The 26,800-nt window shown below is 40.9% G+C and overlaps 1 protein-coding gene across 1 annotated transcript in view; it reads right to left on the bottom strand.

The window, feature by feature from the left end:
* Window positions 1-26,800, bottom strand: part of TMEM179 (transmembrane protein 179) — a 159,786-nt gene that overhangs the window by 91,781 nt on the left and 41,205 nt on the right. The window contains exons 2-3 of the mRNA XM_085626265.1: window positions 12,846-12,983; window positions 6,230-6,308 (exon numbers count right to left, since the gene is read on the bottom strand). Coding sequence (XP_085482391.1) covers window positions 6,230-6,308; window positions 12,846-12,983 — 217 coding nt within the window. The remainder of the gene's footprint in view (window positions 1-6,229; window positions 6,309-12,845; window positions 12,984-26,800) is intronic.

Raw genomic sequence — 26,800 nt, 5'->3', positions numbered from 1 at the left:
AGGACCACCCTTAAGGGTTAATAAACGCTGTTTTTGTACTTTGCAGTTTCCGTGCCAACTTCCTTATAGATTCCATTACAGGAGAGCGAACCCTTGCGTCCTGCGGGCCTAGCTGGGGCCTGTATTCATCACCCGGGGGCCTTTGAGCCCCCCCAACCATGTATACTAAAGCCCCGGGGGGTGGCGGTCCCCGGGGCTGGGGTGGGCTGAGAGCCCGCCCCATAATTCAGATAAGCCCTGGGGGGTGGCGGTCCCCGGGGCTGGGGGGCCCCTCTGGGCCCCCCATTATAATATACATATTGCCCTTGGGACTTGGCCCCCCTGGGGGCTAAATAAAAATGAAGCATGGTAGCCCACTCTTCGGGGTTTTTTCGGCAGCGGGATGCGCAGATCCTAAGCGTATCACGCGATTTTTTTTTTTTTTTAAATAAAAAAAAATTGGGTCTTGGGTGTCCTTGTGGGACCCCCTGAGCAGGCCTAGGTGGTCAGGGAGTTTCTACCTTGCCCCCTTGTCGCGTTTTGCGCCTTTTTTGGGGGGTTTTCTTGTGCCTCGGTTCTAACGAGGCACAAGATGGCTGCCAACACTTCCTGATTCAGAGTGTTGGCAGACAATTAGCTTTCAGCTCGTGCTCGGGAGGTTGCGGGGAGGGTGCGGGGATCCTCCGAGGCCATAGATATATCTATCTTTTTAACCCTAATTTTCTCAGGCACTACTGAACAGATTTATACCATTTAAGCAAAAGGCACGAGTCTGAACTGAGGACTACCTCTTTGCCAAATTTGGTGTAATTCCGTTCAGCAGTTCGGGCTGTAGCTGCCTCAACAGGTCCTATGGGAAAATGCATGGGTCCCCCCTTTTTTCTCGGCCCCCGCTTGATGAAGCACCATGATATTTTCAGGATGGGAGCGGACCGGAGCTGGCCAAAAGTTTGGAAAATTTCACGAAGATTCGTCAATCGGCGCCAACATTATTCCAAATCGAATGTTGCGGATTTCCCATGGAAAATTGGTCCTAACTATATCTACCTACTGGCGACTGCCAGTAGGTAATAGATATATATATGGTGTGGTAATAAGGTGTTCCCTATTGAAGGACTGCCATTTCCCTTCTCCATTTCGCCCGTGATCAAGAGCACAGGAGTGCTTGAAACGCGTTGGGCTGGTGATGAAGTTGGTGGGAGACTGTGACTCTGTGAAGCTGAAGTCTGCAATTAAAGGTGTTATTACTCCCTGGTTAGCGGCGTCTTCATTTGGGGCAACCTGTTACGTTGGATGTGTTGTGGCCTGCTCGGTCGCGAAGACACCCTGCTGCGAGTGCAGATCCTGTGTTTGCAAACTCAAACATGCTGGAACCAGGGATAGCCGTTTTGTTGGACATTCACAAATCAGCATGGCAGTGTATTCAGCCCCCTCCAAACCCACTGGGGCTTTTATTTGGATCACTGGGAGAGATGTGGCGGCACCCACGGGGGTTAAACTCATGGGGAACTCCAAGTACCAGCATGCTTTGTATGCATACGCCCACTGAGGCGGGACTTGGTGTGGTTATCAGGTGTTCCCTATTGAAGGACTGCCATTTCCCTTCTCCATTTCGCCCGTGATCAAGAGCACAGGAGTGCTTGAAAAGCGTTGGGCTGGTGTAGAAGTTGGTGGGAGACTGTGACTCTGTGAAGCTGAAGTCTGCAATTAAAGGTGTTATTACACCCTGGTTAGCGGCGTCTTCATTTGGGGCAACCTGTTACGTTGGATATATATATATATATATATACATATATATATATATATATATAAATATATATATATAAGGTATATATGGGCTGCAAGTATGCACGCAAACTGCATTAATGATTGAACTAAAGGACGGCCTCAACATAATTTGGCCAAACACCCTCCGCACTAAGTGCACCGAATGGTGGCGTTGCCTGAATATCAAAGGAAGCACAGATATACAGATGCATCCTTGCTTAATCTGAAATATAAACAACGGCTTCACATAACTTTAAGCACAATCCCTCAGTGCTAAATACACCAAACAGGTGGTGCAGCCCGGATAACACAGGAAAGAAACAACTAAATAAATTGAATAAATGGCCAATAGGTATTCAAAACACTGCATAAAAAAACAAAAAGCAAAGATTTCTTAAGATACACCGTAACAAGCCAAGTGCATGTAATGCTTATCCTCGTATCATATCCAGCACACTCAAACTTACTTCAGGTACGTGTGTCCAAGCAGCAACCGAATTATAGACACTGATCGACTCAACAACCAGTCAATTTAAAGGCTAATGGGCGTCAATTCACATTTTTAGCCAATAGACTTTTACACTATGCATGCCTGTGATTCTGGAGCTAGTAGTTTATTTTAGGGGTGGGCAGAATTTGCGAAATTCACTATCGCAAATTATCACGAAAATTTTAAAATTCTCCGCAAACACGCGGAAATATCGCGAAGATGCGGAAGTTTTTTTCCCGCCCATTCGCGGTATGTTCTGCGTGGTCGCGGCTTGCCAACTTACCCATGCGGTTGCTCGCGGATGCGGCCATCTTGTTTTCACTTGTCTCGCGGTGCATGATCGCGATAAGAAAAACGTGATCTCGCGACGAATGATGTTACTGCGGGCGCGAACTGTCGCGAGACAGCGCAAATGGCTACCAACAATCCGACATCTCGTGGAGAACGCGACCGGATCGGGAAAACATGTCAGCGAACGCGGGGATTCAGGTAAGGCGATCGCGCACACGCAAGAATGTATTATTTTACAGCGCGAGCAAGCAAAAAATTTCCGGTAAAATGCGGATTGTGGACATTTTGACATTTTCGCGCTCTCCGCGGAACGCGAAAATGTCAAATTATCGCAATTTCCACAAGCGGAATGGATTTTTAGCCCAGGCCTAGTTTATTTGGACTATATATGTATACCTAGATATTTGTATTGCTTTGTATAAACGTGCATAATAATTATGTTTATAAATATATAGGTATTCGTTAGTTCTGCTTAACAAATGTACACAGCGTATTCAGGTATAAGTGAGGCTGGGTTCAGATCCTCCTACCCATCAAATCACACCTAAGCTCCCATTGTGTGTGACTGTCTAGGGGGGACACACAAAGCCCAGCTGTCACAAAACCCAGACATGGGGTCAGAGACAGACAGCAGGTAACAAATGGCTAAAGGTAAAAATGTCAACTTTCTAAAAGTGGCATTTTCACAATTGCAATTTAAAATCCGATGTCACCATATGTTAGGATTTTAAATTAGGATTGCAGAGACACCAGACTTGGGGATCTTATCTCTTCACAATAGGGCATTACACTTATAAAATGTGATAAGTAATACCAATGTTATCCTAAGGGAGAGATAGGCCTTGCTGCAGAGAAGAACGACTTTGAGAGTTTTTCACAACCAGGACATGTAAAACTTAAAAGTACATGTCCTGCCCTTTAAATACATGGCACCCGGCCGTCTGGGTTGTCCAGGGCTTACTTTAGGGGTGACTTATATGTATATAAAAGGAAGGTTTAGGCCTGGCAAAAGGTTATTTTGCCAGGTCAGCATGGCAGTGTAAACTGCACACACAGGCTCTGCATTGGCAGGACTGAGACATGGTTAAAGAATTAAAGAGCAAGTTTAGTGGGTGGCACAATCAGTGCTGCAGGCCCACTAGTTGCGTAAAAATGTACAGGCTCTGTCTAAGAGAGGTACCACTTTACTAGGGAGTTATACGTAAATTAAATGTGCCATTTGGGGATGAACCAATTTTACCAAGTTCAAGAGAGAGAGCACAAACAATTTAGCACTAGTTAGCAGTGGTACAGTACACAGAGTCCTTGTACCAGCAAAACAAGGTCAAAAAACTGGAGTGAGGCAGGGGGGAAGATCACCCTAAGGTAGTCAGGTCTAACAGTCTTCTGACATCCTTTCTGAGCTACAAGGACACAGCAAGCTCCAGAGACCTCCATGCAACTTCCCAGTTGACCTGCTGCACTTTACCTGCCAGGACCTGCAACTGGACCTGCCTGAGACCTGACTACATCTTCTGGAGTGAGTTCCTGATCCCCAAGAGATGCCTCCCTAGGTCCTGGACACTTGGCTAATATCAGTTGAGCTCCTCTTGTGATGAAAGATGAAACCCTGATGATTTGGGCACTTTGCGACCGTAAACAGGCCTGTTCGTGCTGAGATTCTGCAGTACAAGATTACCACCAACGCGAAGCTCTGGTGAACCCAGCTCTTCATGCAACAGTGACCGCCCGCTTCAACCGGCAGCGTGAGATTTGTACCCCACTCTACAGCAATGATGGTGTGGGGTGATCTCAAGTGTCAAGATCCTGCAATGACTGTCTGTTTCACCCAACCAGCATTTTGCACTACAGCGATGACAGCCCGCGAAGCACATCTTTCTCTTCGCACTACAGTGACGACCATCTGCATGCTCTCCCTGCCAAACAGATCTCTTCACACCAGACTTTAAAACAGTAACTTTTTGAACAGAACTAATCTAGTCCTTGCATCCGGCCCACTCTCCATTGCAGATGGCCTCAATGTCACCCAGTTTAGCATGATCAGATGACCACGAGTGGAACTTTGAATTTTTAGCTGCTACACCTACTTAGAAATTTCAAATGAAATATTTTTGGTTTTACTGATTAGATTTGTGCCGTTATGGTTTCATTTTATTTTTTTAAGTGTACTCAATTTTTCAAAATTGGGTTGCACGTTTTCTTGTATTGTATTTTCACTTTATTACAGCTTGTGTGGTGCATAAATACTTTACACTTTGTCTCTAAGTGAAGCCTGACTGCTTTTTTGCTACACTACAATAGGTTTAAGTATAGGTTAATTAAGTGACCTTACTGGTTCCCCTGACAAGGATTATAGCTGTTGCTTGAGTGAGCCTCCCACCCTCCTCAACCAATAAGCCACATTCTTACACTGAACATACGATTCAGACTGCATTTTAACAGTACATTTCTCTACAGTCTAATGGTTTGGAAAGAGACATTTGCCTTGTGTCTATAATTGTATAAACATGAGCATGTTGCATCTATTGTTATTCTGTCTCAAGTACAAATTCTGGCATGATAGCAAGTTTGATTTTACTTCTTTTAGACAGTATAAACTACATGTAAAAACCTGCACTTGTACTGTAGGTAAAAACATTGCCAAATAGATATAACATTTTGTTGAGCCCTCGGAGTAGATCTGCTAACATTTTGCTCTGGGATAGCATCACAAAAGTAACGCTAACCAGCACTAAATGTTTTTTTTCTAATTTATTTTCCAGTGCAAAACTTGTTATTTGCTGGAAAGTACCCTGAGAGTAATGCAAGGCAGTGCTAAGCACTGCTTTGTGTTACTTAGCCCCAAGGTGGCGTTATATGGGTGGTACATGGGCCATGCTACCACACATTCCTTTTGATTCAAAACCCTGGCTACAAACAACAGTAGACAGAGTTTAGCACCAAAATGTAAGGCCATTTAAAAGGAGACATTAAGAGGAAAATTGTTTTTATTTCTCCTTTCTTTTCCGACTTTGCATTTGTGCTGCACTGTGCAGCAAACATACAAAGTTGGAAAAGATTTAAAGTGTGTCTACCTATAGTATTTTGTACAGAAACAGTTCCCTTCTGGTACAAAACCTTTGGTAGACTCAGGCATGCACCCTAGCTCTATGGCGCTAAGGTGTGTGTCTGGCGCACGGCAGCTGAAATCAGCACCGGCCCTAGGGAGAGGGGAGGAGAGAGTCATATCTCTGTAGCTATGGCGCTTCCTTCTCCCTGTCTGTCACGCTACGCAGCACTGCATTTTTGGCTGCTGTGGTGCGTTCTGTGACTTTTATGTAAATCTGGGCCTCAGTGCCCAGAAAGTTAGGGAAGTGGGTTAGTAGACATTTACCAGGTACGAGGGTTGTTCAAAACATTTATCAATGTCAGGAATTAAAGCAAAGTACAGCATTGAACCCATTGTTTCAATAAAGTTGTACTTTCAATCTAAAACCACAATTACAAACTGACTGCTTTCAAGCAATTTGACATATTTTTTTTTATTTCAATATGAATACATTAATCATGCTATCGTAATTTGTGTTCTGTGGCCCCTTCAATAATGGGGAGAAGATCATGTACTTGTAATTGTATATGTGAATAACCAAGTTAATAGGGACGATACAATAACAACAGGATTCCAGATTTCAGTTTTCCATATAGTACTACAGCTGAGCCTACCTGTGCAATTGCAAACTGGTCGTAGAAAGAAGAATTTTCTATATTCAGTTCAAGGTCTATATTTTGTAGCTCTTCACAACTAAAATAAATAGTTAAAAAATACGATGTTACAAGAAATGACAGTGAATTCGACAAATACTGACAGAAAATACACTATTGTTTAAACCTATCAAACAACACAAACTTTGCAGCCATATTATAATAGCGATATCATCTTTTCATTTTTTGTATTAACAACTTCTTCAACTTGTAATAAACTCCCCAAAAATATTGTAATGTAACCAGATTAGGTTTCTGAAAACAGCTGAAAAAGAAAAAGCACTTTACAATAAAGCCCCAAAAACTTTTAACCACAAAGGACCATGTTTCCACAGGCTACATCAATTACAAATCAGACACAAATAGACAATTGCGCCAAGACCGGTATTATAAGTAATGTCAATTTCCCTCTTTACCGACACAAATTACGCAGGGAAAACTGCAATATTCTGGGTATCACAGCTCAGAATGGGGTAACACTTTTAATAACTGAATATACCCTATCCAAAGAAGCGTAACTCAGCATGACATGGTTGCGCTGAACCTTCTGAATACTACACCCTGCGATATCAGTATTTATGAGCAAATTTCCTCCCCAGACTGACTGACTGACTGATGATATTTGTAGAGCGAACTTATGCCAAGGCGTCTTGGCGCTGGGTAGTGTGAGCCGGGAGCCACCCTATGATTAGGATGGCATGAAGAGCCAAGATTTTATGCCCTTCCTAAAAAGAGTGCGCGCGGGCTGAAGTCGCAGTGAGATGGGGAGGGAGTTCCATAATTTGGCTGCTAAAAAGGAAAAGCGTTTTCCTCCCCATCTCACTGTTTTTATCCTGGGAAGAAGAACTAACTCAGTGTCCATAGATCTTAGACGGCGCGGAGGGATGTAGCGGGGGAGTAGGAATTGTATGTCTGTCGCCCCACCTCCGTACAGGGCTTTATGCACTAGGCAGAGGGCTTTGAACTCCACCCAACGTATCACCGGAAGCCAGTGGAGTTGTTTTATACTGGCCGAAGTGGAATGATGCTTGGGTAGACGATACAAAGCTCGCACTGCTGCATTTGCAGTGATTGAAGCCTATTGAGCTGTTTAACTCCAGCGTCTAAATAAAGGGCATTACAGTAGTCTATCCTTGATAGAACTAAGGCTCCAACCACCGTTTTTCTCAAGGAGAACGGAATAAATGGAAGAATCTTACGTAAAGACCTTTAAAGTGAAAAAACAGGCTGAGGCCACCTGGTTTATTTGAGGAGCACATGTAAGATCTTCGCTTATCAAAAAGCCGAGATTTCTACCTTTAGACACCGGCAACGGACACGTTCCGGCTTCAATGGGCCACCAAAGCTGGCTTCAAATTGAGGATTTCTGGCCGAATTCCAGAATCTCGGTTTTTTCAGTATTAAGTTTTAAAAGATTCGCGTTCATCCATGACATCAGCGAAGAGAGACAGTTGTGAAACCGTTCAGCTGACATGATGCCATTTTGGGTGACAGACACCAATAGCTGCGTGTCGTCAGCATAAGACACGAGCGCTAAACCATGACTTTTAATCAGTCTGGCCAGCGGAGCCACATAGATGTTAAAAAGTGTAGGGGACAATGCCGAGCCCTGAGGGACTCCACCCAGGAGAATGAACCGTTCTGACCTCAATCCCTCCCAGTATAATATTTGGTTCCTGGAGGAAAGAAAAGATGTTAAAAGGGCCAAGGCCTTGCCGCTGACTCCAACGGACTGCAGCCTATTTGTTAACACCACATGGTGTACAGTATCAAAAGCTGCCGTGAGGTCTAACAGTATCAAGGCTGCCCTACCACCCTTGTCCATCACCCTACGGATCTCCTCTCTCTGTAGCCATAATCAGAGCTGATTCCGTAGAATGCTGAGCTCTGAAATCATGCTGGGTGGAGTGAGTCAACGATGTTATTAGCCTCAAGGTAAGCCGTGAGCTACCAGGTTATTGCTTTCTCCAAGATTTTAGAAGATAGAGGTAGACAGGAGATTGGGCGGTAGTTTTTAACCTCCAGGGGCTCCAGTGAGGATTCTTTTCAAATAGGTCTGATACAGGCCATTTCCCAACCCAAAGGGAAAATTACCGAACTAATAACTAGGTTTACTAGAGGGGTCAACGATGTAGAGACCTCATCCAATGCTAGGTGTAAGATATGAGGGGGACAGGGGTCAAGTGGGGACCCGGATTTGGTTTGCAACAGTAAGTCTGCAACTTGTTCTTCGCTAAGGGCGGAGAATTGAGTTAGGCTACACTGGAGGGAGTGTTCATCCTGTACCTCTAGATGGTTTGTACTATTAACTTCCGATGACTTCCTAAGATCCTCATAAACCATCTGGACCTTGTTCTGAAAGAAGACCGCAAGTTTATCCACAAAGACTTCATCTGGGGCAAAGATGGTATCTCACGGGCAGCGCGACAGGGTTGTTAATGTTTTGAACAGTTCCTTTGGGGAATTTGTGGATTCCTGAATTTTGGAGATAAAGTAGGCTGTCTTGGCCAGAACGAACTATAGCACCCTTGTATTCTTTTAGTGCTGCGCCATATTCGATCTTATGCGCCAAACTATACGTGGATCTCCAAATGCGTTCCTTAAGTCTGCATTTGATTTTAATCATTTTGAGCTCCACTGAGTACCAAGGGGATGATACAAGTCTTCTCCTAGCCTTCTTGGTGACTTCCAGTGCCAGCAGATTTACTGCTTGATTAATCCAGTTATTGAAGTCAGTTGCGGCCTCATTGGGATCTGAGCTACAAGTGGGTTTCTCCTTCAAGGCAATGATCATATCTTGTTGAGATATTTTCTTCCAGGGACGGAATTTGACCAATGGGAGTCTATTTCTACGACACAGATTTGTGTTAGGAATATTAATAATAAAATAGACAGCATAATGATCTGACCAAAGTAAGGGGAGTGAACTGTTCATTTCAATATGGACATTATTTGTAAAAATACCGTCCAAAGTATGACCTGCTTGATGAGTAGGCTCCCGCGCACAATCTGAGTGAGCCTAAAGCTGGCTAGATTGTCGGTCAAATTGCTTACAAAGTCAATCATTAAAGAAAGAAAGAAGGAAGGAAAGAAAGAAAGAAAGAAAGAAAGAAAGAAAGAAAGAAAGAAAGAAAGAAAGAAAGAAAGAAAGAAAGAAAGAAAGAAAGAAAGAAATGAATGCAAGAACAAAGGAATGAATGCAAGAACAAAGGAAGGCAATAGCAAAGGAAGGTAAGAATGAAGGAAAAAGGAAAAAAAAGGAAAAAGGATGAAGAAAAAAGAGAGAAGGAAAGATGGTAAAGAGAAAGAAATGGAGAGAAATACAGAAAAAGAAAGAGAAGGAGGAATGAAAGGAAGAAACAGAGAAGGAAGGAGAGATTTAAAGAGAGAAGGAAAGAATGAAACAAGGAACAAAAAAGAAAGGGAAGGAAAGAAAGAAAGAAAGAAAGAAGGTGAAGGTAAGCTAAGAAAGGGAAAAGGAAAGAGAAGTAAGAAAAAAGGAAAGAGAGACAGGAAGAGAATGAAATACAGCAGAAAAGAGAGAATGAATGAAGGGATAAAAGACATCAAGAAAGAAAGATTGCAAGAGAAAGATAGAAAAAAAAGAGAAAGAAAGAAAAAAACAGAAGGAAAGAGAGAAGGAAAGAAAGAAGGAAAGAAAGAAAAAAGAAAGACAAGTTGGCAGAGTACTTTCAGGCAAAGGTGTCTGGGGTCTATGAATAATTCTTCTCCATATCTAAAGGGACTAGCCCAGATATGACATCTGTCTCCTTTTCCTTTTATCAAGAATTCTGACATTTTGCTAGATTAAGTCAGACAACTTTGAATCATTTTACCCCCTTAACTGAAGATAGAACAATGAGTCTCTTGGAGACCAGTAAATCAGGGTCTCCGTTGGGCCCCTCCACATTTTGTTTTATATGGTTTCCAGAACGGTGGCTAGGCACCTTATCATATTGCTTGATAGAATTCTGACATTAGGTTACTTTCTAGTGGGAGGGAAACAGGTGTCAATTTCCCCACTATTGAAAAAGTCTACCTTGGATACCGGTGTAACTATTTTATTTTTACAGACTATTTATATAGTTACAGACCTATATCTTCCCTTACTAGCTAAAATACTGGCAAAGGCACTCAATGCAGACCTCATGGCTTTTCTCAGTACTCGTAACATTCTGAATCCCTGACACCATGAGTTTAGGCCATCTCATTGCGCTGAGACTGCATTGTTGGTCGCTACTGAGGAGTTTCGAAGGCACGTGGATTCAGGTAGCAGGGCTGCGCTGATTCTTCTTGACATCTCTGCTGCATTTGATACAGTGAATCATTCACTATTAATCACCTGACTAGAGGGGATCAGGGTTAGAGGTGCAGCCCTTGCCGTCCTTTCTCTCAGGCAGAGAACATAGCATGGCTTTTGTGGATTTTGTTTCAGATCCCTTTACTTTACCATGTGGGGCTCCTCACTATTGCCTACACTGTTCAGCATCTACGTTACTCCTTTGGCAAAACGTATTAGATCTTATTGTTTTGCATTAGTGCCATACGCACATGACACACAAATTGTTGTGTCCATCTCCTTGGATGTGGACGCTGTTACTAGTAAATTTAAAGATTACCTGTCTAATATTGTCACCCGGATGTAAGAAAATTGCCTTAAATTGAATTCTGAAAAGAAGTTATCCTCTTTGGTTCCAACAACTCTTTCTGGAACATGTCTTGGTGGCCTACCAGTTTAGGCCCCCTCCTTGTCCAGTTTAGAAAGTGAAAAATCTCGGGGTGTGGTTTCATGAACAGATTTGTTTTTCTGACCAAATAAATTAGGTACATTCTCTTGTTTTCATCTCCTCAGGGTGTTGAGGAAGGTGTTTCTTTTAATTCCTGTGGATATGCAGACGTTGGTCATTGTTGCATTAGCCCTAGATAGGACAGAATACTGCAATGCACTATATCTGGGCATCCAGAAAAGATTGCAGCTGAGGCTTCAGTCACTTCAGAAAGCAGAGGCCCATTTGCACCCGAGGATCCCAAAATTTGATCCCATTTCCAAGGACATTCATGACCTTTATTGGTTGATGGTGACCAAACGGGTCAAATTTAAGGTCCTCGTTCTTGTTCAGAAGACCTTGTATAGTGGAGCATATTTTCAGAAGTCCTTTTCTGGCATATGCCTAAACGTAATTTATGACCTGGCACTGCAAAATTAATGTCAGCTCCCCAAAAAAAGAAAATGAATGATGTGCAGGGAGAAGTATTTCTTTTTTGGCTTGTTGGCTGTGGAACTCTCATCCTGAGATCCCGATCTAACAGAACCCTCTTCAGAAAATTGTTAAAAACGTGGCTGTCGTCTAGTCACTCCTAGTATATGGGTATTTTCACTTAAGGAACGCTTAGCGCTAGGACGCCTCGGTATATGCGTGCTTAATAAAAATGCTACTTACTTACTTACTTGTAACTCTTTTCTATATTTCTAGTGTGCATCCTTCCTAGCACAAGCATTTTTTAAGCCCTGCACATGGAACATTTTATTGAGTCATGCTGATTTTTGAATAACCCTGTTAATATCAATCTTATAGATTCTAAATCTGGTTCGCTGTTTTTGTGCCTTGACTTCAGAAATCCAAGAAGGTGGCAACGGAAACCCCCCTGCTCAGGGCCAGGCAGCTGAGGGAAACGCGAAAAATAAAATGATCCTTAATCCATTTTATTATCATTTTATTTTTCTTTCCGCTAAAGGCAGCCAAGTCTGAGCGGGGAAGGGCCATGACGAGAGCAGGGGGGGAGTAGTGCACACTGTGAGTGCGCATGACGGTTTAGCCGGCTGCCTAAGTACGACCAAATCGTCATCCGCACTTTGATCTCTGACAACCCGGGCTGTGTTGTACAGCCAGGTGGAGTAGAGGCACAGGCTCCTGGGACCAAAGCAACCATTAAACATGCCTGCTCAGGCCAATCTCGGCGCTGCTCTCATGCTGTATTACCAGTGTGAGAGCCTCATCTCGATTGGCGTCGAGGAGTGTGCAGGGACCGAAGCAGAAGAACCCCGGGATGGCGGCGCGGCAGCAACAGGTAAGTGCTTTTTTTATTATTTACCCCCTAGCACCCACACCTCCCTCTGCCCGCACCACTTGTTACGAAGGGGAGTTTCTACTGGAACGTGGATGTATTCACCCGACCACACGAACTACCAGAAACTGTTTGTGATTTTATTAAGTTCTATCTGACACAACCATTGCTTTGTTTATACTGATGGTTTCATGTTGAATGAAAAAACACAATCTCGGAAAATGCATTAGTTTTTGTGCAGGGACATTTATGTGGTTTGTATGTGAATCCGTGTACCCAATATAAGGCAATTAAAAAAGATATTCAAAAGCAAATCATTTTCATACTCATTTTAAGGAAGAAAAAAAATCACTGTGGTAAGTTTAATCCATGTACAATAGCATTATACTGTGATTCCTTCCATGTTGATTAAGTAATACTCCTATTATATATGTAATTCTAGCAAGTGTATTTAGCAATAATGCAGCCTCTATTAACCCACACATTAAGAAAGGTTGTTTGTCATACAAACCTGTTTGGCATAGTTCCTTTTTCTGTTATAGCATCACACCACATGTTAAATCCAACACTGACTATGGTGCTCGCAATAAAGATGATAAAAACCACAAAGGAGCTGATCAGCAGATTCACGAAGGCATAAAAGAAAGAGCTGCAATTAAAGGAAAGAGAAATGTAACTCATAAACAGCAAAAACACTGCATCAGCAGTCTCTCTAAATAGCATGCACTGAGTGTATGCAGAAGATAAGTAGCCCCCGAATGTATCTGCTTTAATGAAAATCGCAATGTACAGTTGAAACAAGCATTGGCAAAGACAACAGGTCTTGTCTTAATGTGTTAACGAATTCAAGTAGCCTTGATATAGTGGAGTTCCCAATGCTTTAAGTTCCACAAAACCCTCAACAGCAAGCCATCCCATTCACTCGCCATTTTGCCCTTCTTAGTGGTACTGGTTTATATTATCCACTAGGATGAAGAGATAAGTCAACCTCATCAGAATTCAGATCTATGGGGCATATTTACATGCAGGCGTTAAAAAATTATCGCCGCTTTTGCGGCCGTTTTCGGCCGAAAAGCAGCGATAATTTTATCGCCTAATTAGCAAGGTCACGCTAACGCGTGAAACCTTGCTTTAGCGTGGGGATTCTTTACGCCCAGCTTTGCATCTCTAATGAGATGCAAAGTGGGCGCTCCTGACCTAACATGACAGGAGAAATGTCGCTAAGCGACATTTCTCCTATCATCAAGCCCCACGCTATGAAGCATAGCGTCAGGAAAAGTAGCGATAACCCCTTTTATCGCTACTTTCCTTACGCCTGCTTCAGGACTGACTTAGCCATGATATCCTATGGAAGGTGGATATCATGGCTAAGTTTGTGAGTCCCTATCAGCAAGCTAACGCCACATTGCGTGAGATTATCGCTGGGTTTCCAGCGATAATCTCACGTTAGGTAGTTAGCGTGAGGATTTTTATCGCTGAGGAGATAAGCGTTGCTAATAGCACGCTATCGCAGCAATAAAAATCCACGTTACCCGGCGATAATTATCCTCACGCTAAGAGCGCAGAGCGATAATTATCGCCGGGTGTTGCTGATATGCCGCTATGTCCTTCAAGTTGCACACATGCCTGCTGCAATTACTGTGCGTGTTTAACGGCACGTTAGACTAATAATTCCAACTGTTTTTTTTTAATCATCCTCTGAAGGAAGAAAGTATGCGCTTGCGGTTACAGTAGCATGAGAGACCATGATTTTGTTATCCGCAGATGGAAGAAAAGCTAATTCAGGCACATCAGAATTCAAACATGCGACTTCTATGCAGGAGATGCACTGATTCACTGAACCTTTCTCCATCATGGTACCCTATCATTTCATCATCCAATGAATAGTGAGCATCTATCACCCTCATCAGGATTCAAACCTGTACCCTTCTTTCTAGCACAAATCTCTTCTACAGTTACATTAACACATCGTTTTTAGCACAAATCTCTGCTACAGTTACATTAACAAATCGGACCTGCTTACCAGCATGTTACCTAAACCAATGACAATAGTTTTCATCATCTTCAGAAGAAAGGCTTAGAATTGAAGCATGTAGCCTTAAAGAGTAACGCCGCTCTCTGCAGAAGACATATACATGCAAGGGTTATCTTGCATGCATGTACCAAGTCTGAATATGAAAGACACTTGTTTTTACGTTTTACATTTTCAGGTATCTTTCAGGGGTGGGGTAAATGGAGGGGGTGACATGGAAGAATGTGTGTCTTATGAGTTAGAAATGATGGAACCCTTTGGGGATCCTCATGGCCTCCGTAGAACTGTGATGTAAGTGTTAGAGCTGAATGAAATGAAGAATGGTTTAGAAAGTTGAATGGCAGTTACACGCAGACGAATAAAGTTCTCTAATACTAAGCTTCGTCTGCTTGACCGGCCCTGGGAGTGGGAAGGGGGGTGTGCTTGCAAGAAGCACCACTCACGGTTTTGTCACAGGGGGCCTTTATTGCAGCACTGCTGCAAAACTAGCCCCCAGTGACAAAACGAGCCCCCACGAGCACAAAACTGGCCCCACCCCTACGGCCCACAGGGGAAATGCCCGGTGCCCGCTAAGGCCAGTCCAGCCCTGGAGGACACTACGGAAGAGGTTGAAGGTATAAGGGACACGGGTTGATGTGAAAGTAAACAAAAGGGAGATCATGAACGGAAAACAATTTACCACTAATTCATGGTGGTGGAAGGCCACTTTCACATGCGTTTGAAGGGGGGGAGGATAATTTAAATTGCATGTTTTCTCCATAAACTCTCAAGATGTTCAAACGCTCATGTTGCAAAAACTGGCAAACTATGTACTTTCTTCCTGATACTTCAGCAGCTATCAAAACTGTGATGGGCATTTTTAAGTCCCTCTGCTTAGTTCACAGTGCTAGCTACAAGAAATGACCCCACTATCTTCAATCCAAATATCAACTCCAAAACGTGGAATACCCTGTCTTTTAAGTTTCATAACATCCAGAACTTATCTGTGTATAACACACTCCTCAAAACTTGGATTTTTCTATTTTTGATCCTTCCCCTGTGCTTATACCCCTTTTTTATCATTATCAGATGTCATCAAGGCAAATAAGTAAACAGTTGGATAAAACGCTCACTATTTGGAATACATTTATACGCCGCTAGGATGGTTATTAGTTGCCCCTTCTTTGTTTTTAAAATAAAACATTTAACTGCTGAGTCGTTTTCGAATTCTCATTACTGTCAAATCAATGTTCTGGAAGAAATCGCAGGAAAAATCTTGTGAGAGGAAACTTGTCAAATCTGTGAAACCATGTGACAATAGGGAGCTTTTAGCAAGGTTAAATACAACCCAAAGGAAAAACAAATGTAAGACACTAAGGGTAGATGTTTCTCTGCTTATCCCTATGCAGTCTTAGATGTCCTCTTCTTTGGGACATGCCCTGGAGCATTCAAAGTTGGTAATATTTACCAACTAAATTATTAAGTGACTACAATTTGACCAATATTGCTTAAAGGAACCAGGTCGAACGTCACTAGTGGTATTTGGGATGTTTCACGACATTAGCGGCATTTGTCGAATATAACTATGGAGAAAAAGGACTAGTGGGCCATTTACAAAAAGAACTGCACATGCAATTCTACAGCAAGCAAGAAATTTGGATTCAGATTGATCTGCTTTCCCTTGACATGGAATGACAAACCAAGTGGTCAAATAAATTGGAACAACTTCGAAAAATGTATCAACCCTGAGCAGCGATTTCAAGTGCCACACTAGCACCACACATTATGCTTGAAATGAGGTTTTTGCTAAAATACAAATACTTATTGTGATGGCAAACACAGTAACATCAGTTGTGGCCTCGACATTTTTAAATGAGTCAGACAAACACAACATGTTTCTTTAGCTAAATGGGAATTGGTGTTGATCAGTCAAGGGCATATTAATTACTGAACAAAATTCTGCATCTCAGTGTTACCAAACTGTTGGCTAAGTACTTTAATGTTCATATGTGGATGCAATATCTTAGACCTGAGTCTTTTAATTTTGAAGTTAAAACTTTGAACAGCTCCTTAAGTGTTAGATGTAAATTAGTGATGAATCAAGCAATGCCTCTCATCAGTGCTTATATTAAATGCCTCATAGAGGGTATTGGGCCTCATTTAGAGTTTGGCAGACAGGGCACTATCCCACTAATGTCAGTCAGTCAGTCAGTCAAAATTACTTTATTCGGCTCGTATCAAGAACCATAAAAGTGCAAAACATCACATATGTATACAATAAATAACATTTAAAATAAGCATTTACAAATGGTAATGTCGTAGAGTACCCTGTCTGCCACAATGAAGGTCCATCCGCTCTGTTTAGTGTTAGGGACAGCCAGGGAAATCCTGGAGGTCTGAACTGAAAAAAAAATACCTCTAAATCCTGGGAGGAATCTCCCATGATATCTGGGTCATTCGTTTTTCGTTTTTCAAACAAACTCCCTCTTTTGGAAAAGTTAGCAGAGCAGCCACCGGAAACCTGAATTCTGCTCAGGCCTCTGCTCACCATACTTTCAGTGCCTTCAGTGAAGCCACAGTTGCAGAGGCTCCCATGAAGGCAGAGAGCTCTCCACACGTTGGCAGAGATCTCCAAATATGGTGGGCAGTAGTAATTACCTCCACCACCCAGACGGACAACGGGATGCCACCTGTACTTCATTTGAGGTTATTTGTCGTTTCTCATGAATCTTAATGATAAGGGATTTCAACAGCCGCGGTCCGTGGAGGGAGTTCCGTGGGGCAGAAAGGCGGGGCGGGGGAGGGGCAGGGTGGGGGGTACTAAACACCGGAATATGGATAATTGGAGGTAAGTAAACAATTACATAAATAAAACGAATTTCGCATTTTGTGATGCAGCACGCGCTACGAAATTCGTTTTATTTATGTAATTGTTTACTTAGATGGGAAATCGGAGCCAGGGCATGTTCTCCACCCAGGCTGTAATGCATCTTGGGTAGAGAACATGCAAAGTATGCATGAATGTTTGGCCGGCTAAACATTCATGCGCACTTAGGAGGGGGCCACCACTCCTCCCCCTGCGCAGCCTAGCCCCGCTCAACAAAACTGCCCCAGCATGAAAAATAAAATGACCATTACATCGCATTATTATCATTTTATTTTTCCTTTTTTGCTGTGCTGAAAGTCATTGGGGTGACGTTCCTCCGCCTTACCGGTGCAGCCACCCCTGGACAGGTCTTTAGGGTAACCACTGTGTAAAGGATTCCTATTTAGACTTAACTTTATGCAATTGTATTCTAGAATGATATGCTGAAAAGCTTGCTTGAATCTAACCATCAACCACCATCTTTTCGCACTTCTGCATTAAAATGTTCTTTCACCTCTTTATAGGTATACGTTAGCACTGTCAGTCATTACAGACTTTTGATTCCAACGAGTACTTGCATGTTGTCATTTGTATTTTCAATTGTTGATTTCATCGCATTTGTGCGCACATATGTTGATTAAAGTGCATTCCCGTGGCATAGAGTCTGAAAGCAAGTGGTGATAAGGACACGAATGTTAGTCACTTTTGTTTTCTTTAATCTCCTAAAACCCACTATTTGAGTTCACTAGCGTCAAGAAGCTACTGAGTACGTGTACTTTATATGTAAATAAACACAATACAGTCACAATTGTGTAAAGGCCACAAATCTGTTTTCATCCAGAAAAAGTGGAAGGCTGCTTTGAGAAGTACTCAAAGCGACAGCTGCAATCAATGCAACACTGCATTGATTTACCAAAGCTTGAAGCCTTTTGATTAATGAGGCCTTTACTACCTGCTAGAAAGGTTTTCCTTTGATGTAGTGATCAATTGTAAGACTGTTGGAAAAGAGCCGGCATCCTCTCTTACACAGGCTAATGCAATGTAATAGATGGCTGCACAGTTTTCTGTCTTAATGTTATATTTCAGTGTACATTTATACCCTCTATAATGCCACAACTGGCATTTACAGTGAAACAATGAAATGATGAAATAAAAGTCGAAAATAAAAGTCAGAGAAGTCTAGTGCTGGCCAGGATCAGAAATTACCAGTTTAAATATTGTACACAACGTAACAGCTGAAATGTAGGCAACTATACATGTCACATAAAAAAACAAATTTGCAAGTAATTTTTATTCTGTTGGAACATAATTTCACGGGGCCTCTACAATAAAACTGTAGTGCCTTTTATTTTAATTTTATTTTCAGAACATTGACTAAACCACAAAAAGCAGAAAATAGATCTAAGAAGACATACATTTTTATACAGACCTATACTATTAAAGCTTGGGTAATTTCAAAGACGAAATAATAGGTCCATCATACTTTTATGTATAAGCTTCTTATTTTTATAATACTTTGAGAAAGGATATAGACATACAGCTTAGGCAAGTAACATTATTATTCAGCAAACAATCATATAGTGATATCTACAAGGTTTTATATTTGAAAATATGTTCTAAGGGGAAAAAAACATACAGTTTACTGAAACACTCTTAAAGTCAAAGAAATTGTAACTCAGTCGGGAAGTGAGACGTTTCTTCCTGGAGCGCTCTGTTATTATCTTCATCAGGAGAATCTGTTAGCTCAAGCTTTAGTGGAAGCGAAACATCATTTGACCATTAAAATTGTTCTGCAGCACTCAGAGTCAGCGGCACATAACATGGTTCCATGGCTAAGCTCCTCTGAATCAAGACATCATGTCAGAAAATAACTTAGCAAAAGTTAAGTGTTTAAATTAATGTTTTAACTCATTGAGACAATGTTCACTATTTTACTGTTAAATGAAGATTGGAACTAAGTGCAAGATGCAATGACTCCATCTACCATAATGCGTTGGGGTCTTACTGGATGCAGTATTACTGAAGGCACACACCTGTGAAAATGTCTGTGCTGCATTGTTTGCTACCACAAGCTGTGCTTCTGATGACTCAGAGGTGCCTCCCCAGACACCAAAGCCTTTTCCTCAGAGCTAAACCGATGCTGCTTCCTTCGAGCACAGACCGTCCTTCAAAAAGTAACTCGATCCTATGAACCAACAGGCATCATAGTTACTGCTCCACGTTCATGTGTGGATCCAAGATGGTGGTCAGTGCCCCCAGCATCTGCAGGAGCAGCTCTTACAAAGGTTACTGGAAGTGCTTCAAATGGAACAAAAATAAGTGTAGGTACTCCCCAAAAGGAGTGGTGGACTGGGGTGGGGTTTAGGGTGGGAATGAGGGTGGTACTAAGGGCAAGGCAAGGGGGTGGGGCTACGTTTTTTGCCTTCTAAGGTTTGTATTCCAGAAATCTGCATGGACTGTAAGATTGTCTGATGGATTTGTCCATGAGTAATTACACTAAAAACCATTTATACAGTACTTATAAAATAAGTGCTTATTGTTAGCCTAAGTATCCCTTCTTTAGCAATCTTAGAATAACAACATATTGAGGAAAAAGCAGCAAGGTTCCCAACGAATGCCTAGTAGTTTGCATGCATTTACTTGATGCATGATCATGAATCGCCAAGCTATATCCGAAGGATTTTAGCTACAGGTAACACAAGGATCTCTGCAACAAAAACTATAACCAGCTGAGCTACCTACATAAACAAATCTGTGATCTGAATGTTTCATGATTTGCTTTATGGCAGGGACACTGATCCTCCATGCAATTTTATCCTGAGTTGAACTTTTGATTAGAATGCACACAGATCTTTCCAGCAAATTCACTAACTACCAGAGTTAATAAAGTGTCCTTGTACACGGGAACTTGCTTGATACACAAAAATCTCTGTGCCAGGTGGTATTTTGAAATGCAGCCTGCTGCAATCAGTTAAGCAAGCCAAAATAGATTTATTATCACATTGGTCTTCTTGTCAGAGTTAAAAAAAAAAAAAGTATGCTTAGACTTTGCTCTTTGTGACTCCACCCACATTCTGCGGCCAACTCTTGGCCCTTGCCCGATTCTTAAAGAATTTCACAAAAATTTCACAAAATCACAAAACATCACAGACTTTCTCTGGAAAGGCCAGAGATGGACAGTTAATACACTCATTCTTTCAGCGCACAAAAAAAGTCTAAATACATATGCCCCCTTTCACACACACTTAAAGTTCCATTTCATACACTGAATCTCATTCAGTTTCACACAAACACAAAAGTTCCACATTTCATTCTCACATACACACCCATGCTTACAAACTCACACACTTTTGACTCTTACTTTCCATCTCTCCCATGTTGTCTTACGCATGCACTGCCGGACAGTGGCAGCTCTCAAATAAGTCTCCTTCTCAGAGGAAAAGTTCCAGTACTCAAAGGGGAGAAAATAAAAAAGTGCTTGTACTCATTACTGATGAGTACCGGCCCATTTTAAAGGGATCTCTGACATATTATCGACAGACACATTATCGAACTACACAAATATCGCATCAAATATATCGACATCAAAAATATCGACATTGTATACTTATTTAAAAAACGACACTAATATCGACACTACAATATCGTAATACAATTATATCGATCACACAAAAATCGCACACATAAATATCGCAATACTAAATATCGACATGAGTAAATAAATATGACACATGTCACAAATATCGATAACCAAAATATAGACATCAAGAATATCGTTTTTTTTTTAAATATCGATAATTCTAACACTAATAAAACCAATATTTTAAACAACATAAAGACAATATTTTCCCAAAACATACATTTTTCAAATGAGATTCTACTTAAACATAAACATAACATTTATAGCGATCTCAATATTTAACAACATAATAAAAAAACACTGAAATAATTATCACATTGGCATTTCGAACACATTTAAATAACATTCACTACACATTATAAACAATCTTTTTATATATAATGATTTAAAACTCTCCTCCTTTAAAACTAAATATACTCTTACTTAGCATATTCCATAAAAGGAAACCAATTAACTAAAAAAAAATCAAACCATCCAATAGAAAGGCCACATACAGAAAACAACCAATAACATGGACATTACAAACGTTAAAGGCAGGGAAGGTCCCCTGGGACTATTTTAATACAACATCTTTATTTCTTCCCTTTAACCTTACTGAAAAACAGCAGTTAATGTCCATGAAAGATGCTACATATTCATTGTTACATATTGAAAAATTAGAACCTTTAGCTTTCTCTGTAGCGGAATTGGATACAGGCGTGTGGTTATTACATGGGTTGATCACTCTCCCGTTCGCGCTTTTCAAATTTACGTCCTGTATAAAAAACTATGCTCTGGGTAGATATGAACAGCTGGGCACCGCTTTCATACATGAGGTTTGGTCCCTCCCTTTTATGTATAGATGTACAAGGGACGGTACTGAGGTTTATCTGACAGGTGAAGAATGTACAACGACACCTGATCATTCTGTAGTATGTAGACACATTCAATTACACGGTGCATACAATGTACAAGCTCCAAATTTGGCCTGCGTCCTGAAAGGTATCCCAGTGCCAGTGATTACGCCATCTTTCACGCTGCTTGCAAACGGTAGTTATTTAATTCTGAACAATGAAGCTTGCTGCGGGATGTTAGTGGGAATCCCTTACATAGTGACTGTATCGCAGAGAGTTGTCTGCTGCAATAATGTTCTATTTCCACCCCCGCATGGGCGGCTGGATGTTTCCATCTGGCCTTAGATTCCGACCTTGAAGGCAGAGTTCAACAAGATGAGCAGAATAAGGGCGCTAGTGTCCCAAAAGGAGGTGCCATTGACTTCCTCCGGTGAAACATTTGTCCTTCACGTTGCAAATACGCGTACTGAGGTACATGCGCTTTTGAATACTGACCTCCCCCTACATTTTGGTGCTTTGATCCAAACAATTTTCAATTCCTCGTCCACGACTGGCCTAGCTCATTTTTTTAAGCTTCTGGGCTCGGGCCTCGTGACCTCTTTCCAAACTATTTTTGGTGTGATTCCGGCATTTTTTCATTCTATTTTCTCGAGCATCTTTGGAGGTGTCCCGCTGATTCTGGCGCTTGTGGCAGGAGTGCTGCTTTTACTTTTCATACTGCGAAATGGCTGCTCTTTCTGTGCCACACGACAACCTATCCCGTCTGCATCTTCTCCGTGACAGGATGCTTGAATATTATGGTACGCTGCCATTGGCGACTTTGAGCCTGGCGTATGGATTATCCTTCCGGTATTCCTACTTCACCTGCGTACAGCCAGTCTTTCACTGCCTAGATTGTCCCTTTGAATGGCCTTTGGATTTGTGCTTAACCAACACGGTGTCTCCGGTGCCAGATTATGATCGACTGATGAGGCCCTTAGTGTCTCACGAGTTTGCCTGTTCTGGTGTTCGGATTATGGCCTGTGGTGCGGCGCATGGTATCCTGGGTAATTGGGACATCGCAAGAGCAGCCTATGATTTCTTGAATATGAGCTATCTGGAGGAACAATTGGGTTGCCCTCTGATTGTGCTAGAGGCTCCGCTCATTGAAGAACATGTATGTTCCTTTTCTTTGATTAATTGGATGGCTGAAACTTTTCATGGCTCTGCAAACGGTTTCTTGTTGGAAGCAGTGGCCACGTATGCTGCATATACGTTCATGGATTGAGTAAACTGTGGTCCTCTATGTTTTTTCTCCCGTGCCTTTGGACTGCTGTCCACAGAAACAATTTTTAATTTTTCCCATCACACGTTTGTGTTTTTTTTCTCCCCTTTTCGTTTTTCATGTTTTCGGCTTTTGCCTGAACTATAAATTGTTTATTAATTGAATACGCCTTGTTCTGCTCTGTCGAAACTGAACTTTGCATTCTCTTTTTTCTTGCCTACTGTATAGTGCTTCGATCAAGGGGGCATGTAGTGAGGACTCCCTTAATACGTACATACATTGTTAAGTTAGCATAACCGCGTTAGATGTTAGAAATCCATCTTGCCGCTTTTGCGCACGACACTGCGTTTACATGTTATTGCTTAAACAAACTGCTGACTCCAGCTTTGCCTCACACGGAAGCAATCTGTTGTTACCATCCCGAGCTCTGCGCAGGGACCTTGGTCTGTACATGGCGTGACAAAACAGTCTGGGTCGTTAGACAATGCATGTTTTCCACTCCAGGTTGATCGACCCACTATTTAGCCATAACACACAGGCAGCTGCGAATACCTGAAAGTTGGTGCTTTTAATATTGCAGACATCATATTTAATATTCAGACCGAAGACGAGCCTTCCTGCGACAAGACTCCTGATGCTCCTGTGATGTGATTTCACTAAGCTGATCTTTGAGGTATGGGGTCGCCTATTGAAGCCTAAGAGACCTTCTATTAGCATAATAATAATATTAGCTTCTTAGTAAAGGGAAGGTGGTATTATTATTATTATGTGTTCTTATATAGCGCTCAACTTACCCTTGGGCATCTTGGCGCTTGCATTGGGAACCCATTCTGGTTTTTCCCTGTGAGATAACCCATACTGGGCATCCCCAAGGTGAAAGCCAGGTATCCCGCCACAGAGGGGCCGTTGTGGAGATTAAGCAAGCTTGTTGCCCAGAGCTGCATAGTGTGAACTCGTGCTTAGAGTGGGCACCGAAGCGAGAATTATCGAGTCCGTGGACAATTGGGCTCCGGACCCTGCCGCGTCGGGAATTGAACCCTGGTCCTGGGTCTGACCTCTGCTTCAGGGTATGCCTCCTCTAACCAGTGAGCTACACTTCTCCACTGTCATTATAATATGATCACCCCTTTTATATTCTATGGTATTGTAACGATGCTGATGGTTTTGATTTTAATCATTTGTCTGCTTGTATTAGCCAAACTACTGCATTTTAGGACACGTGGTCTATAAAAATAAACTCTTTTTATTTTCACCGTGTCTCTGTTGATTCTTGTTGTGGACTGATGTGAGAATAATATACGAACAGGTATTTCCGATTCCCACCATTCCTGAGAGTATACTGAGTCGCTTGTTCTGGGTTGTCTTTTCATTGTGATCTCTGAGCCTAATCTCAGATAACGAATGGGACACTAATACTAGCCAGAGACTGGGTTCTGGGTTCTGAGGTGAGTTTCTGGTACACCACAATTCACTGAGTTGGCAGTATGCGCTGGACACAGAACTTAATTAATTTACTATTCCCACTCCAATCTATATTTAATTAACATAAGTGCTGGACACTGAACTTAATTAATTTACTATTCTCACTCCAATCTATATTTAATTAGAATACATGCTGGACACTGAACTTAATTAATTTACTATTCTCACTCCAACCTATATTTAATTAGAGTATGTGCTGGACACTGAACTGAATTAATTTACTATTCCCACTCCAATCTATATTTTATTAAGATAAGTGCTGGACACTGAACTTAATTAATTTACTATTCTCACTCCAACCTATATTACATTAGAGTAGGTGCTGGACACTGAACTTAATTAATTAACTATTCCCACTCCAGTCTATATTACATTAGAGTAGGTGCTGGACACTGAACTTAATAAATTAACTATTCCCACTCCAGTCTATATTTAATTAAGATAAGTGCTGGACACTGAACTTAATTAATTTACTATTCTCACTCCAACCTATATTTTCTTAGAGTATGTGCTGGACACAGAACTTAATTAATTTACTTATCCCACTCCAATCTATATTTAATTAAAATAAGTGCTTGACACTGAACTTAATTAATTTACTATTCTCACTCCAATCTATATTTAATTAGGGTAGATGCTGGACACTGAACTTAATTAATTTACTATTCCCACTCTAGTCTATATTTAATTAAGATAAGTGCTGGACACTGAACTTAATTAATTTACTATTCTCACTCCAACCTATATTTTCTTAGAGTATGTGCTAGACACAGAACTTAATTAATTTACTTATCCCACTCCAATCTATATTTAATTAAAATAAGTGCTTGACACTGAACTTAATTAATTTACTATTCTCACTCCAATCTATATTTAATTAGGGTAGATGCTGGACACTGAACTTAATTAATTTACTATTCCCACTCTAGTCTATATTTAATTAAGATAAGTGCTGGACACTGAATATAATTAATTTACTATTCTCACTCCAAGCTATATTAAATTAGAGTAGGTGCTGGACACTGAACTTAATTAATTAACTATTCCCACTCCAATCTATATTTAATTAAGATAAGTGCTGGACACTGAACTTAATTAATTTACTATTCTCACTCCAAACTATATTACATTAGAGTAGGTGCTGGAGACTGAACTTAATTAATTAACTATTTCCACTCCAATCTATATTTAATTAAGATAAGTGCTGGACACTGAACTTAATTAATTTACTATTCTCACTCCAACCTATATTACATTAGAGTAGGTGCTGGACACTGAACTTAATTAATTAACTATTCCCACTCCAGTCTATATTACATTAGAGTAGGTGCTGGACACTGAACTTAATAAATTAACTATTCCCACTCCAGTCTATATTTAATTAAGATAAGTGCTGGACACTGAACTTAATTAATTTACTATTCTCACTCCAACCTATATTTTCTTAGAGTATGTGCTACACACAGAACTTAATTAATTTACTATTCCCACTCCAATCTATATTTAATTCAAATAAGTGCTGGACACTGAACTTAATTAATTTACTATTCTCACTCCAATCTATATTTAATTAGGGTAGATGCTGGACACTGAAGTTAATTAATTTACTATTCCCACTCTAGTCTATATTTAATTAAGATAAGTGCTGGACACTGAATATAATTAATTTACTATTCTCACTCCAAGCTATATTAAATTAGAGTAGGTGCTGGACACTGAACTTAATTAATTTACTATTCCCACTCCAGTCTATATTTAATTAAGATAACTGCTGTACACTGAACTTAATTAATTTACTATTCTCACTCCAACCTATATTAAATGAAGATAAGTGCTGGACACTGAACTTAATAAATTTACTATTCTCACACCAACCTATATTTAATTACAGTATGTGCTGGACACTGAACTGAATTAATTTACTATTCCCACTCCAGTCTATATTCAATTAAGATAAGTGCTGGACACTGAACTTAATTAATTTAGTATTCTCACTCCAACCTATATTACATTAGAGTAGGTGCTGGACACTGAACTTAATTAATTAACTATTCCCACTCCAATCTATATTTAATTAAGATAAGTGCTGGACACTGAACTTAATTAATTTACTATTCTCACAGCAACCTATATTTTATTAGAGTATGTGCTGGACACAAAACTTAATTAATGTACTATTCCCACTACAATCTATATTTAATGAAGATAAGTGCTGGACACTGAACTTAATTAATTTACTATTCTCACTCCAATCTATATTTAATTAGGGTAGATGCTGGACACTGAACTGAATTAATTTACTATTCCCACTCTAGTGTATATTTAATTAAGATAAGTGCTGGACACTGAACATAATTAATTTACTATTCT

This window comes from Triturus cristatus, chromosome 9, assembly GCF_964204655.1.
Source record: "Triturus cristatus chromosome 9, aTriCri1.1, whole genome shotgun sequence".
Taxonomy (NCBI): Eukaryota; Metazoa; Chordata; class Amphibia; order Caudata; family Salamandridae; genus Triturus; species Triturus cristatus.
This window is presented reverse-complemented; position numbering and strand designations above follow the sequence as displayed.